This window comes from Siphateles boraxobius, unplaced genomic scaffold (assembly GCF_051911475.1).
Source record: "Siphateles boraxobius isolate OS27281-9 unplaced genomic scaffold, OSU_SipBor_1 1, whole genome shotgun sequence".
Classification (NCBI taxonomy): domain Eukaryota; kingdom Metazoa; phylum Chordata; class Actinopteri; order Cypriniformes; family Leuciscidae; genus Siphateles; species Siphateles boraxobius.
The window spans coordinates 20,226,072-20,241,993 of record NW_027508699.1 but is presented as its reverse complement, the minus strand read 5'-3'; the positions used below and the strand labels follow the sequence as shown (position 1 = coordinate 20,241,993).

The 15,922-nt window shown below is 38.8% G+C and overlaps 1 protein-coding gene across 2 annotated transcripts in view; it reads right to left on the bottom strand.

Moving 5' to 3' along the window:
• Nucleotides 1-15,922, bottom strand: part of ppp2r3a (protein phosphatase 2, regulatory subunit B'', alpha) — a 79,884-nt gene that overhangs the window by 24,713 nt on the left and 39,249 nt on the right. For both annotated transcript variants that reach the window (XM_077228066.1, XM_077228075.1), the window contains one exon: nucleotides 7,392-10,031. In XM_077228066.1, the coding sequence (XP_077084181.1) occupies nucleotides 7,392-9,521 (2,130 nt within the window). In that variant the 5' untranslated portion in view covers nucleotides 9,522-10,031. The remainder of the gene's footprint in view (nucleotides 1-7,391; nucleotides 10,032-15,922) is intronic.

Here is a 15,922-nt window from a genome sequence, read left to right as displayed (position 1 = left end):
TGCAAGCAGGCAAACATTTGTCTTTTTCCATTCATGACATGCTGTGTACAAGCTATGTTCATATTGCGAACTCTCTCTAAAACACTAGATGGCAGACTATGATTCTTGAATAAAAATACATAAACACCATGATGACCAGAATGGTCTCACCTAAGGACAGTCTATTTGAAGTGGACTTAATCCCTGTAGACCATACAGTCAACGACTCAGATTTACAGTAACATAGTGTGGTTACTCTAGGCCATGGACACACACACACACACACACACACACACACACACACACACACACACACACACACACACACACACACACACACACACACACACACACACACACACACACAGGCACAATTTCCAAAGCTGAGTCAAAGTAAAATAATATTTCACTCACTCTCTTCAGGTCTGGCTAGTCATTATCTGAGGATTAAAAGCATGGGAACAATAAGTCCTTTTTTTTCTGTTGTGGCCACCTCATTGCAAGCACTCACTGGTCAGATTATCTAGTTGTTGTGCTTATTGAGACCTTACTTTCCATTCCCCTTTTTCTTGTGCTCTTTTCTTCCCCTCAACTCACTCCCACCAGCAGCACCAGCTGCAAAAATACCCACCAACGTCAGAACTCAGTGACATGGATCCCTCAAAAACACTGTGACAAAACACTAATCACAGAGAAAAACTGCTGCCAAAATCACACACAATCAATTGTTCTAAAGATACACAGACTAAATTCAAATAAATATAGCTTGTTGTTCACCACCGATTTTATGCATCACAACAAACTCTGCAAGCATCGAAGCAGGTTAATGTAACTGTGGCTATGACAAGACAAGGTTCATTATGATGAGATGAGAATCCCTCTCAGCGAGCTGATAAAATCAGCAATTAACACTGTTCAATGACAACTGCATTTTTTGAATTCAGCAAGCCTGTATTCATTGTCTCTTAATAAGTACTTGTGCTGAGCTTCGGGCATTAGAAGTGACATTGTTCTTGATTACTCAAATGCAAGGCACATGAGTAGTCTGGAAGGTTTCGAAACTCCATTATAAATGAGATTTTTGTCTTTCTCACAGTTCACAGGATAATGGGTAATCTCTTGGAAAACAACTTCCAGACAGCATGTTAAAGTGAAGAGCTTTGCCTGACTACTGGACACCCCCCATTTAAATCTGCCAGAACAATAAAGGCAGATATGTAACTATATACAGTGTGTGTGTGTGTGTGTGTGTGTGTGTGTGTGTGTGTGTGTGTGTGTGTGTGTGTGTGTGTGTGTGTGTGTGTGTGTGTGTGTGTGTGTGTGTGTGTGTGTGTGTGTCTGTGTGTGTGTGTGTGTGTGTGTGTGTGTGTGTGTGTGTGTGTGTGTGTGTGTGTGTGTGTGTGTGTGTGTGTGTGTGTGTGTGTGTGTGTGTGTGTGTGTGTGTGTCTCAGAGAGAACTTTATTGCCAAGTATGTTTGCACACACAAGGACTTTGTTTTGGTGACAGAAGCTGCCAGTATCCAGAGACAACAACAGTACACAGATAGTAAAATAAAAAATAAAGAATACAGATATATGAATAAGACACACATATGTATATATAATAAACAATAATAATAAATAAACAAACATAGACATTTGTATGTACAGGTGTGCTATATACAGCAGAGAAGAATAGAACTCACAGGGAATGGAATCGTCAAATAAATATAAGTGGTATTGCACATATTTACCATTGCACATGGGGAGAACATTTAACTGTTCATAAGGCAGATTACCTGTGGGAATATGTGTGTATTTGATCAATTTAATGTGTCCATGCTGAATAAAAGTATTAATTTCTTTCAATCAAAAAATAATGACCCCAAACTTTCTTTTGTATATACATATTTTATAGTTTTGATCACATCCATGAGTTAATTTAAGTTTAGTTTTGCTAAGCATTGATTTGATATCAATAATGCCTCACAAAGATTTTTGTAGCATTTATAAAAATCCATATTCTGAATTGAAATAGTATATTTGTCTGAAATATTTCTGAAAAATTTCACAACAATGCACCATCCAATTTCCAGAGATATTTCAGAGTGCAGTCAGAACTATAAATTATTCTGAGGGTTTAGTTTGGTAGATTCACAGAAAAGCAGTTTAAGATGTCTGAAGATTCAGTTAAATTATCTGACAAAGGCAATCTCATTTAAATGAGCTTAATACATAATTCAACAAACACGAAAGGAACCACTAGTGGCTTGATATTTTTAAACTGATACTGAACACTGACAAAACAACAAACAGAACTCTGTGTTCTTCCTGTAAAAGATCTTACAAAACTATCACTCTGACAAATAGCTGTAAAAATCACATAAAACTTGGTCATCTCACAAGAAATCTGGTTAACTCAAATCCATCCCATCAGACTTTTCACCTAACCATTAGAAAATAAATAGTTTGAGAGTATGAATGAGCAACAATTTCATAGTTGAAAAACAGGAAGTCACTGGTCAGTGCTGATGGACATGCTACAGGAAAATACACAGAGCTCTTGCTTTTCTTCTGTCAAATCCCCATGCCAGCTCAAGGACTTAAGCAGCCCCCAACACAAATGGAGGCGTAAGTACCATATTAGCATCTCAGACATCCTAAACCCTGGGAAAATGTTGACATCACTTGGGGGTCTCTATAAGTGCTTAGACTGATACAAACTGTTATTTTGAGGAGGCTGTTGTCTTGTTGCCATGTACTACCAGAGCTATAGCCTCTTCCATTACTTTTTTGTATTGGAGACTCTTCACAAAATAGTAACAGGCAGTGATTCACAGGAGGATGTTGCACATAAAGGGGTTTCTTGGCTCAAATCTCAGCTGTGAGTTCATTTCCTCTAAGTGCAGGGCAGCCATGCCGGTGATGTCATTCCCTGCAGACCCTATGCAAACAATTTGAGCAAATAAGAAGGTGGACACAAAAGGCGTATAGGCACCCTCATTTTATTCTGTCCTTTGGGGAATGAGCAAAAAAACACTGTCACTTGTGATCAAAACTTGAGTGATTCTGACTGTGGAATACCGAAATGTACTTTGAAAATGTATTTGACTGCCAGGTGTACAAACCTAGTTTACAGGTGTACAAAGTGAACTGTGTGAAAAAATCCTGTCATTATCATTAACATACTGCTGTTTTCCATTCGTTTTCGCGCTCTCACTCAATTTTTCAACCTGTTCCTTTTTTCTCTGAGTCTCCTGTTGTTCAATGCAGGGGAGGTAATTCCAGTGGTTTGCTCATTCTCTCGATTAACATACTTTCAGAAGGGGGGGGTTCGCTGTGGCACTCAAAGTGTTGCGCTCTATGGTAAGCTTAACCTTGTTTAGGAGGTTGTGTGTGAGTGTATGTGTGTGTTAGATGACAAACTTACAAACTAACAAAGTACAACACTAAAATCACTAAAAATAAAATAAAATAAATTTTATTTTTATATATTTATACAAAAGAACAAAATTACTAAAACTTCCCTTAAAAAACTGAAAATATAAAAACCAAAGCTAATGTCAAATAGTTATAAATACTACAATAGTATATAAATAAATAAATAAATAAACGCATCAGAACAATGTTCCCGCAATGCCTGGATTAACCTTACTCGCACACTCTCACTCTCACACACATTCTAAATGCAAAACAACAGGAAAAAACATGAGGGCACTCCGTAGTTTCTCTTCACTTCATATAACAGAGGTGTCATGTCGACTCGCTCCCAAATGCGGCCTGGCCAGTGGTGACCCAATGTGGTGTGTCTGTGGCTCTAAGCATGACTAGTTGGCCTGAGCCCCTGGAAGAGATCCTTCTGATTTATATTGACTGTAACACTCTTATTGCCAAGCAGGGTGTTCCCTGTCACCATGGAGATTAACAGCACTTCCTGACAGGTGCAGTGAAGGACATATTGGCTTGTCTGCACCACGCGGTCAAACCAACAGGGCAAGGTCTCCGGTCCAACATGGAGAGAGCTGTCTCTAGGCTTACAGAAGGAAGGTTTTACATGCAGGCCTCAAATCTGAGAGGTGAATGCACTAAAAAGTTGCACCACTTTTTAACATGGCATTTCAGTGCAAAACCCTGCACAAACCATATGTGATTAGGTTGAACTAGTCACTAATTGTGCTGTAATAGCACTGCACCGTGAATATTTCAGTTCATTTATTGTTATTGTCACACAACCATGCCTGATACTGATCATTATTTTGTCTTAATAGAACTAAAACGCTACAAACTACAAAAGTGGGAAGCACAACCTTATAATGTATAGTATGAAAAATGTTTAAAAGGAAGAAATTCATTTTAATTTTAATATCAGTATAATATATAAAAAATAGATACAAAACAATAATTAAATCATACTTTTAAAAAAAAATCATAGAATGTTTCCTGATTTGCATAATTCAAAGGCTTATGGTCACTAAACACAACATAAGTTTGTGCAAATAAATGCTAGTGGCAATGTGACTCATTTCATAAGCCATTGAAAACTAATTTAAATTATCTTCACAATCGCCTACATGAAGTATTTAGTTCATAGGTTTCACCATGACGCACATGTGAAACCAAGAAACACAGGGAAGCAGTAAATAAGCAATCTCAAGAGAGAAGTACTAGCCCCAGCATCCGGAGCCACAGATTACCCTGTCAGCTCTGAGACAGAGGCAAGGAGGCCCAAAACCATTGAGCGTCCACTTTCAGCCTCACCTGTTGTTTGGTCTAGCAATGAGCCATGAGACGGAAAAAGACACACAAACAAAAACACCACACTCAGGTCCTGTAGCAATGCACAACAGCAACTGTTAGATTTGGAGCTGGTTCCCTAGATGCTGAGATGCTGACAGATGGGCCACATCTTGATCCATTCAGTGCTTTTGTGTTTGTGATGACACATGCAGGAACTAAATTAGATGAAATGAGAAAAGCACTGCAGGTGCACCGTGTTAAAAACAAGACCCTAGATTCCCATCGTAAACAGCAAACAGGTATGACACAACTGCTCAGAGGGAGAACGCATGGGTCTAATGTTTCCGCAGCCTTGTTGATCTCCGTGATTGGCAGCTTTGTGTTTAAATGGGGCAGTGGGCAGGGCTCCTGGCATAGCGCTCTTATTTTTATTGCTCCCTCGGGTGCCAGCGAGGTGATCGGGTTAGCAGAAAGCTATTCCCAAACTTAGCCGTGACCCCCACGGCAACACTGGGTCCGTTTTCCTTCTGGCGACAGCCAGTCTCTTAGCGTAATGAAATAGTAGGCGGGGAGAAAGCTGATTTAGTCTTCCTGACACCTTTGTCTGTAGATGACAAGGAGGAGGAGAAGTACCCTAGGCAAATCAACACCATTAACAGTGTCTGTGCCAAAACCCCTGCTGCCTACTCTTCCTATGAACTACCAGCGCTCTCGAAAAAGGACGATGTGTCCTCCACACCAACTGCATGGCTACAGCATCACAACTCAATCCCAAAATAACATGTGGACCAATGAGAGACAGTTACTGGGGGACGTGCATTTTATGAAAACAACTTTCTAACTAAACATCGCACACTCATATCTCTAAAATGAAGCTAATGTTCAAAGGATGACTCGCATACTTTAAACGTGAACTAATTCAACCTTGTTCGAGATAAAACCTCTAGTATTTGGCGTCTTGGGAAAGCATAAATGTGCTAATATATCTGACATGTCTACAAAACCTAAATAATAAGCCATCAGGGCATTTTTAGGGGTGTGTACGTGTGTGTTCATGCACAAGTATGCGACTCATCCAACCTTAAGGGTTCTTAGTTATGCGCTGAGCAAGTACATAAATAGGATTGGAGGAGGAGCCCCATTATTAAGGGGGTTCCACTCTTGACACATGTCATGGCAACGTCATAAATAGCAGGCCCGAGATAGAACCTGAGCTGGTATTGGTTTACAAAGCCAGGAAAATAAACAAGAGAGGATTTAACAGTGACAGAAAAGATAAAAAGAGTGGGAGAGAGGTAGAACACAGGACACCTAAAGAGCAAGGGATGAATATGTGTGGACAACTGACACAGGACATAAACAGCTTGACAACACTTCAGAGAGCTGAGAGTTAGTAATAAATGGGTCATGAAACACTAAAACACATTTCTCAAGACTTGCACTAGATGATGACTTAGGTTTTTTTTGGGGAGAATTGAGTTGTTGTGCCCATCTATGCAGCTTTCAGACCTTTTTACACATTTCAAAATTATGATGACAATTGACATGTACATATAAACAAGTACGTCCAGTACGTGCCAGAGTCTCACCCAAGAACCCTGAACTAGAGTATAACAAACTGTGCCTTCTTCTCCCCAGCATGATGGATGAGCAGATAAAAAAGACTAAAGATGACAGCCAGCTCCAAAAGACACATGATACTGACCCCATGCAGTTAACTGCAACAAGCTTTTATGCAACCCGCTATATTTCTCAGGGGTAAGATGTTAAGGCTATTAGATACTTTTAACAAAGATCAACCTGGGAAATTACAATGGTTTTAAATGAAAATCATCAAGTAAAATATAATAAAACACATAATCAACTGACTAAATTGCAACTATTTGAAATTAAACCAAAAGAGCAGTTAGCAGTGACAAATAAAAAGTATGGTAACCCCTTCACTGTGATGTTTGCCATTATCTTATATTGATGATAAATTTCACTTCCCCTAAAGAAAACCTTTTCCCAGTTCATGCACATGCCACAGTATTTCAGAGAGGAAATTTTATTTAATGGTTACTGTTTATGAAGGCTATAATTTTGTGCTTCAGCTAATGGTAAAATGGATTTTCCAACTCCATTCTGTCTGTAAGCTATACACAGTTCTGCTCGCTGGTTATATAATAAATACTCCTTGGATAATCTGAAAGATATTTTTATATCTTCTACAAGACAAAATAAATGAATTTACTAAAATTATCCTGTACAACTATACTGTACATGTCATTGGTTCTATATTATGATATTATGTTTTGCCTCCTTGAGTATCAGACTGTTTGTAGTAGTTATATTTGTTATAATTATGTATGAGTCTCTGGTTTGCCTGGCAGCTGCTTACTGAAAGTCCTATGCTCTGCATTTGACTTCATCCTCAAAGTAACTCAATGATGTTGAAATTCAGCTTTGCAACTAAGGACAATGGAAAGACTCATGCACACAAACGGCTGCCAACACCCATTGTTGCTCAAGCAGGCAACATCAATGGTACATAAAAATCGAAACATGAAAATTTAAGTTATTACTGTTATTTCTTATAATTTTTTATATTTTGCCACTGTTATTTTTTTTAAATGGCACACTGCACAGATTCGGCAAGAGCTACAGGTATGTCAACTTACAAAAACCTTACACAGATCTAGTTTAGCTGAACTCACCCTGATGACTTCGGGCGTCTGTTGAATGAGAAGTGTTGAGCCTGTGTCCCTCACAGTAGAAACAGGTGTTTGTATGGCAGCAGGTACACTTGAGGGTGTTGGTGTAGGTGTAGGTGCAGTCTCAGAAGAAGGCACAGGAAGTGGGAGTGGAGCCACCTCTGCTTTAGTGCTGGCCAGCGTGTCCTGGAGAAGACGCATGACCTCTCGTTCCTTAGACTGAGTTCCTCTCCCAGCTCCACTCTCCACCAGCTCCTGAGCAAAGCTCTCAATGCTCTCAAGAATCCTGAGCAGCAGAGCACCATCATCCTCTTCAGTGGCCTCAACCCCTGGCTCGGGTGGCTTGGCCACCGAGGGTCTAGACAAACACACCACGGGTAGATCTTTAACCACTGAGTTACTAATTAAATGCTGGGGGGAACCTGTCTGCTGGGCACAGTTTTTAAGTTTAGGGGGCAGTGGAGGCTCCTTTTGCATGTTCTGGGAAAGACACTCCAGGTCCATCAAAAGTTTATCAATGTCATCAGCTCCCCCTTTATTAATGTGTGAGATTGACCTTGAGAACAGTCTGGAATCTGTGCTTTTTGGCAAGTACATCTGGTTGACAGTTGAGTCGTTTTTAGGCTTGAACACAGTTCCGTTTCTGCTAAACTCATGGAGTTTATCTGAAACACCACCACTAAGCTCAGAGTAGCCAGTGGTTCTTTTGGAGTAAGGTCTGGGCTCTGAAAGACTACAGCTGTGCTTCCCTTCTCCTTTAACTGCCCTGTCAGGCATCCTTCCCACATCTGAATCCTCCTCCTCGATATACAGAGCCTCCATGGCATCCTTACAGAGACTTTCGCTACTGCTAGACAAAAGAGAGTTTGTGGAAGAGAATGTGTCTGGTCGGCTGGTTGAAACCGTGTGGTGGCAGTTGAAAGGTGTTGAACCGCTACTGGAAGCTGAAGTTAAACTGCCATGTTGGAACCCATTAGTTGATGAAGGTGTACGTGCTGACAAACCAGGGAGGGTCTGAATGGCTTTCACGTTGCATGCAAGATCCCTAGAGCTATCTGGAGGTTCAGGCTGGCAGGGTTTAGTCCGAGACTTCGTGGGGGGAGGAGACTGAACAACGTCCTCGTATCGCGGAGGTTGCTCATTGCCAAAGATAGGGGAGAAGGGAATTTGTTGCAGCCCGTGTATACTGTTAACTAGTTCGGCAAGCTCACTGTGCTCCTGCCTCACACTTTGCCCCTGTTCCAGCTCAAGAGGAAGCCTCTTCAAATAGTTGGAAAGACGAGCCATCACATTTTTATAAATGGCTTCAGGATTCCCAGAGTCATCGCTGCTCCCCCCCATTGACTTTCTTTTGATGCACTGTTTGATGATGTCCGTGCACTTCTTCAGATCTTCAGAGCACTTGAGAAGAATGTCCAGACAGGCTTTAATGTCTTCTCCTGATGCACTACTGTCAGCCTTGGTCTTCTCAAGTATGCGGGTAATTAGGTTCTCCTCTGTGAGGCTATTCAGGTAGAGCGTGGCTACATTGTTTAGGTTCTGCTCCAGGGATGCGCTGCGACTTAGCTTATGCTCTTCGAGTACAGATTTCTGAAACAGGCCAAATGGAGGACAGTTCTCATCATTGCCTGTGAACTGGCCGTAGATTATGTCTAGATCAGTGGATCTCCTGCTGAAGGAGTCTGGCCGAACCTTACGGCCCTTTCTGAAAGTCACATGACTGGCGGAGTACTTGATCTTTTCAAATGAAAATTCCTTGATTTTCCCGCTGGCCAGGTTAATGGCTTCCCCTGTAATATCCTTGAGGCTTGCTGAGCTTTGGATGGAAGATCCTTTCTTGACTCTGGGGATGACCTGGTGGTAGTCGTCACAGAAGGCCGCAGACCCGGTGTTGCCGTTCTCCAATGTTTTAGACTCAAGAATAGTGATGGGCTGGTCAGAACAGTTTCTAGATATAGGGGTATCAAGAACTTCAGCACAAGTGCTGCGGTGAGCCACTGTGCAGTTCAGTCCATGTTTTAGTGCACCACAGGGTCCATTACAGTAGTGTACAGTGTGTTGGACACGACGGTCTATTACAACGCTGTTGTAACAGTTTATGCTACTGACGACTATGCGATAGGTAGCCGCCATGGTCTTTGTTTATTCATAAATCTTAAAGTCTGTTATGTGATATAATGATAGCCAACTAAAAACAATAAATGCTATGAAGATATATATATAAAAATGTCAAAGTACATCAATCCTAAAAAGCAAATAAAATGTGCTTTGCTTAGCCTTAACTGCTGATTGAGCTGATTCCAATGAAAAAAAGGATTGCCATACCAATCCTTCACCGGTGCCCCATAGTTAAAGGGAAGTTGCACTATAACATTTAGCGGCAAAACTATCCATTCCTTAGCGTGGGCCCCAATGGCCTAATGATAGGCCTGTGTGCAGTGCTCCAGATCATCCCCCCTGTGAACAGCCGAGGCCTGTGGGCATGAAGAAGTCCTCTGACTTCCTCTCCAAAGCCACAGCATACAGCCCACCTGGTGACAGCCTTCCGCTGATGTGCTCAGCAGATGTTCAATCCTCTCTTTCTTTCTTTATCTTGCTTTACCGGCCTGTATCAGATGTTTAAGAGTCCAATTTGAAAGCCACCTGTGAGTAAAAAGACAAAAGTGGGTTAGGGGGAGAAAGAAGGCACTTATTTAGATCAATAGAATTACAGAAAGTCTATGAGACCCTAGGTTATGCTACCGCATGTTTGGGCTGACTGTGTAAGCTATAAACAACACTGAACTAACGGCCTCTATGCAAGTAGTCTACAACCACATACATGTTGCTCTTCTTCAGATAACACAAGGGGAATGATAGAAGGTTGTTTCTGCTTCAGGGTGAAGTATATTATATTATATAAAATTTACATTTATGCATTTGGGAGATACTTTTATCCACAGCAACTTACATTCCATTCAAGCTATACATTTTTTCAATTCATGCATTCTTTGGGAATCGAATTCATGAACTTGGCACTGCTAAAGCCATGCTCTACTGATTGATTTGGAAAGAGTATTTTGTAAGAAAGAACAGTAATAACAACAAAAACAAACAGTTAATTGGAAGAATTGTTCTATCACTGAAGAGGTCAAAAAAGAAAAAAAGAATGATGTAAAGTTTTGACGGCACAATTGAGGCCGTATCTTTAATGGTGGTTAAAAGCGATCACTGATCAGATTTAATTGTTCTTGGTTAATGTTTAAAATCTCTCTTTATTAGTTTATAAGCATGTTAACCTTTTAACTTATCTTTGGTACAGCTAAACCACATGAAATGTTGAAAACTAGAGTCTTTAAGCCAGCAGTAAACCACAAACTATATAACAAATACAAACCGGAAAATAAAATGAGGTGCTGTAATGCCTAATACTGGTATGTGGTTATAAGAAATACCTAAGCTTCAGGCATTTTAGGTCTCCTGTGTTATCAAATTTAGTTCTTAAGCCATCTTCAAAGGGGCCACATCACTGGAAGCTGTTAAAGAGCTTGTGATGAAAGTACACAGACACTCTATTAGCATTCTTTGACAACACACCGCGCTCTGCCTCTCTTCCCTATAAAGTGTGTTTACTCAAGAGAGAGCTGTTCAAATACACATATTCCATAATTGAACAGTTGTACTTATAGCTTAGGTTTAATACTGAATCATTCCCAAGGAAAGGAATTAACTTTCCCTTATTGCTCTGATGACAGAATTTTGAAAGTCTATTATTGGAGAACAACACTAACCAACAACAATCTTCCTGCTTCTATGAGTTACAAAAAATCTTGTAAACTTAACTGTACTAAAGAACTTCTTTTACACAAACATTTAGTCCACCCCTTTAGTCCATCCCTTTAACAGATAAAAGTTCTCAAAATTTCTCCTTCAGTCCATAGAAAAATTACATCATATGAATTTGGAGCGACATGAATAAATAATCATTTCATGTCTCTATTGCTCGCCTCACTCTCCCTCTCTTTAATGATAATTATGTCAAAAGATGAGTCATTATGAGGCTGGACTGGAGAAATATTTATTTTTTATACTTGAGCTCATTGTTAGCATGTCCTAACCAAATTTGTTCTCCACGACCAAAGCAATACACTCCTTTATTCTCCGATTAGTTTTATTATTCCTTTGAATTTATTTCTCACTCCTTCTGGCCCTTTTGTTTTTCTTCCATTTTTTCTTTCTCTCACAACAGAGAACGAGTCTCCAGGATGTCCACCACAACCTCACCTCATAAAAACTCTGACTATGCCCATGCATGACATTTAAAGCAGTATAATCTGTGTCCACAATATAGCCTCGTAAATGCATTACACTTCTATATTTCCTCAGAATATTGGAAAAACATTCAGAGAGTGAGATTTACAGGGTCAACCCACACTGTTTACTGGTCCTGCTTGCCCAGCCAGTTACTCAAAAAAGCTGTTGTTGCGTGTGAAAAGAGAACATTACAATGACAGTCATTGCCTTTTACAAAAATACAAATAAGTACAGTTTATGACATGCATAAACAACAGTCAGCCAGATTCAGGATGCCAGGATTTATTTCTGGAATATGAAACTTACATGAAACATACCTGAAACAGTTTTCCCTTTTTAGTAATATATACTTATTTGAGAGGAAATTATATGTCCTTGCTGTCCCTTATCTGCCATACAAATACAATAAGCAATGGAAATCTCCAACAGTTCACAAATCTAAATGAATACTTAATACTAATAAAAAATAAAATAAATGAATGCGTTCTGAATCAGTGGTTCTCAACCTGGGAGCCTGGGTCCACTCTGAAGGGGGCCTCAAGATTATTTAATTACAAATCAAAATGCCAAATTATCAAAATTCGTTATTTACTGTAGTACACTATTTTTCAAATGTTTTCACTGTGATTAAAAAAAAAAGAAATTGATACTTTTATTCAGCAAGGATGCATTAAATTGAGAAAGAAATGTATAATGGTAAAAAAGATTTATATTTAAAATAAATGTTTCTTTTGAACTTTCTAATCATCAAAAAATCCTGAAAACAGATACAGATATATCTCGGTTTCAACACTTCTTTAAGAAGCACAAGTGTTTTCAACATTCAACAAAATATATCTTGAGCACAAAATCATCATATTAGAATGATTCTGATAGATGTGACACTGAAGACTGGAGTAATCATAACCTAATGACTTCTGAAAATTCAGCTTTGTCATCACAGGAATAAATTATATTTTAAAATATATTAACATAGAAAAATGATATTTTAAATTGTAATAAGATTTCACAATTTTACTGTTTGAATTTTTGAAAGCGTTTCAATTTGCCGCATTGCCAGCAGGTGTGCCATGAACGAAAGATATAGAAGGTGTTTCAGCACACAAATCCCCAACATTCATCATAGATTTAATGTAGTAATGCTAACTGTAACCATGGCATTGTGGCAGAAATATTAGAATTTCTTATTTTCTTTTTTACATTATTCATCTCAAGGTTCGTACAGCCTTATGAGAGTGAAATTCAAGCACTTTTCAAAGGCTTTCACGTGCTTCACCCTTTTTCCAGCACTTTAAACCTCTAAATGTTATCCAATTTTCATCTTATTTTTAATGTGATGATTTGTAAAACTAAAAGCTCAAAGATAGCAAAACGAACAATTTGTGGCAAACAAGCACTTAAAAAAAAAAAAGACATGAAATTACCACTATATCCAGTATGAAAACACACAAAAACGCAAAATTCCTAATGTAAACTGAGATTCCCCCAGATATTCATGGGCACTGTTGACTTTCCATGGCCAAAGCTCAGTACAGACAAACTAAAGTTGTTTATCGTAGAGGGTAACACTCTTGCGCTTCAGTGTCCCCAAACAGAGCCTCTCAATAACATAGTCTGCTTTCAAAGTGGGCTTTGACGTAGCTGGTTGTCAAGTCAGACTGAACTCAATATGCCAAGAAGAGTGTGGAAGAGCAAAGAGATGGCTTTTTAATGACAATTTAATAGGCTGATAAACACATGATCCTGCTCTCTATAATTTGCCAGCCGTTTCTATTTCCAGGCCGGTGGGGGTTAAAGCAAAAGCCTTCACACCTTCACATCACTCAGTCAGCGTGGACGCCCATACAAACATCTTATATGTCTGATGGGAGTCTTCTTACAGCATAGGACCTCCCTGGTTAGTTGGTATGGGATGGCTAATGTTGTATGATGAATGAGATGAACGTTCCTAGAAGATTATGTTTTAATTGTCAGGCAACAGTCTTTATCTCAGCTTAATGTTGTAATTAGCATGCAGTGATTGTTATGGAGAAAGCACCGCATGAAATGCAAACACACACTGTTTGGAGAGCAAGACAACATCCACCCACATATTTGAGACTCGCTCTACTGGCAGGAGCAGGAGGAACGAGGATGCAGCAGCCTCATTATCTTTCTCCTCTCGGTGCTTTAATGGCATGCATTCGATCCATGTTTAATTACACTGTAGCAGTCACGCTGAGAAGTCGCACCCCTGTCCTGGCACATCTGACAGTGCTTTTCAATTTAGTGTCAAGACTCTGGGCTATACGATGTTGTCAGGTTTAAAAAAGATTCCTAGAAATAACACCCCCAACATACTATACTCAAAAAGAAAACAGATTTTCTTGTTATTTTTGCCAGGTAGAGCAATAAATCACGACTTGCTGGTCTGCTTATATTTGGCCCAATTAAGAGTTGAGGGATGAAGAAACGATATACAGTACAGCTCATTAAGGAATCCCTGAAACCAAAAAGTTTCTCTTAGGAAGGTAAATTGGGAGTTTGTGTGTGCCCTCCCTTGTTAGTGGTCAGGCTCGGTCTTGTCACTCTGCACACGCTTCCAAATGGAGGCCTGCCGTGAGCTTTGTTTGTCTCAGCTTGAGTAATGACTTTAAAAAGCTGCCGCTGCAAGAGAGAACCTGACCCCAGTGAAAACAAAACATTAATAAAGGAAGGATTACACACTCAGTGGATACTAACTCCTTCACACGGTGACCAGGATGCACATGACCCTTCAGGGCCGCAAGGGGGAAAGTGAGAAGCACGTCCCAAAAGGAGGGTAAATACGGATGTTTTAAAAACTGAAGGTAACAATTCAGTGAAATGTTATAAAATTGACAAGAAATGGTTAATTCATATTCAGAGTGAGAGATTGGGAATGAAAGGGAATGCAGCATTCAATTATCAAAGAGAAACCAGGCTTGAATCAATTTCATTATCACGATGACTGTTATATAAATTGTCAGGTTTTCTTTTTTAAACTATCACACACATAAATGTACTGTACAACAAAACCAAATGAGAAACAAAACAAACAAAAAAACAACAATAAAAAGCAAGCCAAAAGCATATTTATATGGAAGCTTTACCATGATTTAAGTAGAACATCAAATCATACCTGGATCCTTTGTTGGTCCTTAAACAACATGCTTATCAATGAATAGATTTTAGGGTTAGTTATTATTAGACATTCTTATTAACCTAGCATTTCCCTCTGATTTTAAGTGTCATTAAGGTAAGCGAATAACGCTCCTGGACCAAAAAAAAAAACAAAAAAGAACCAGGGTTGTCTGTTATTTAGAATTGAATCGAGAATGTATTTTAAAATAAAATGAATTTCCTGAATTGAATTAAGGTACCAAAGAGGATGCAGAATTTGAATGATGCGGAATTACCGTTTAACAAAACTAGAAGACAATTTTGAATACTGGTTTGAAGCCTTGTTTAAAAATGTTATAGATCCTATGGATATACAGTATAGAATGGCAGCCATACTATATAGAATGAATGATAGAAACACTACCATTCAAAAGTTTGGGGTCAAAACATTTATGATTTTGAAAGAAGTATTTTATGCGCACAAAGGCTGCATTTACATACAAATACACAAAAAAAACTGTAATATTGTTGAATATTTACTACAATTTAAATAAAAATGTTCTATTTTTAATATACAGTTTAAAATGTAATTTATTTATGTGATGGCACAGCTGAATTTTAAGCATCATTACTCCAGTCTTCAGTGTCACATGATCCTTCAGAAACCCTTCTAATATGATGATTTGCTGCTCAAGAAACATTTCTTATTATTATTAATGTTGAAAACACCTGTGCTGCTTAATTTTTTGCGGAAACCATATTTACACATTTCTTTGAAATATTTTGAAATGTCTTTACTGTCACTTTTTGATCATTTTAATGAATCATTGCTAATTCTTTAACCAATTTAATTTAAAAAAAATAATTAATGGTAGTGTAAATACAAAAGGACAGAACAATAGAACACCTCCTACTTGGTAATATAAAAACTCACACTTAATAATTCATTTCTAACAATTAGTCTAAAGAAACCAATACTGACCTAATTCTACAATCCAGTTTTTCCTCCAAAATGTTTTCCAAAGCTCTCTTTGGGAGCATGAATACACCCCAAAATAGAGACAGAGAGATTACAGATTGTACTCCAAATTTTTGTAGCAGCAGGATGAAACCAGAAGTTA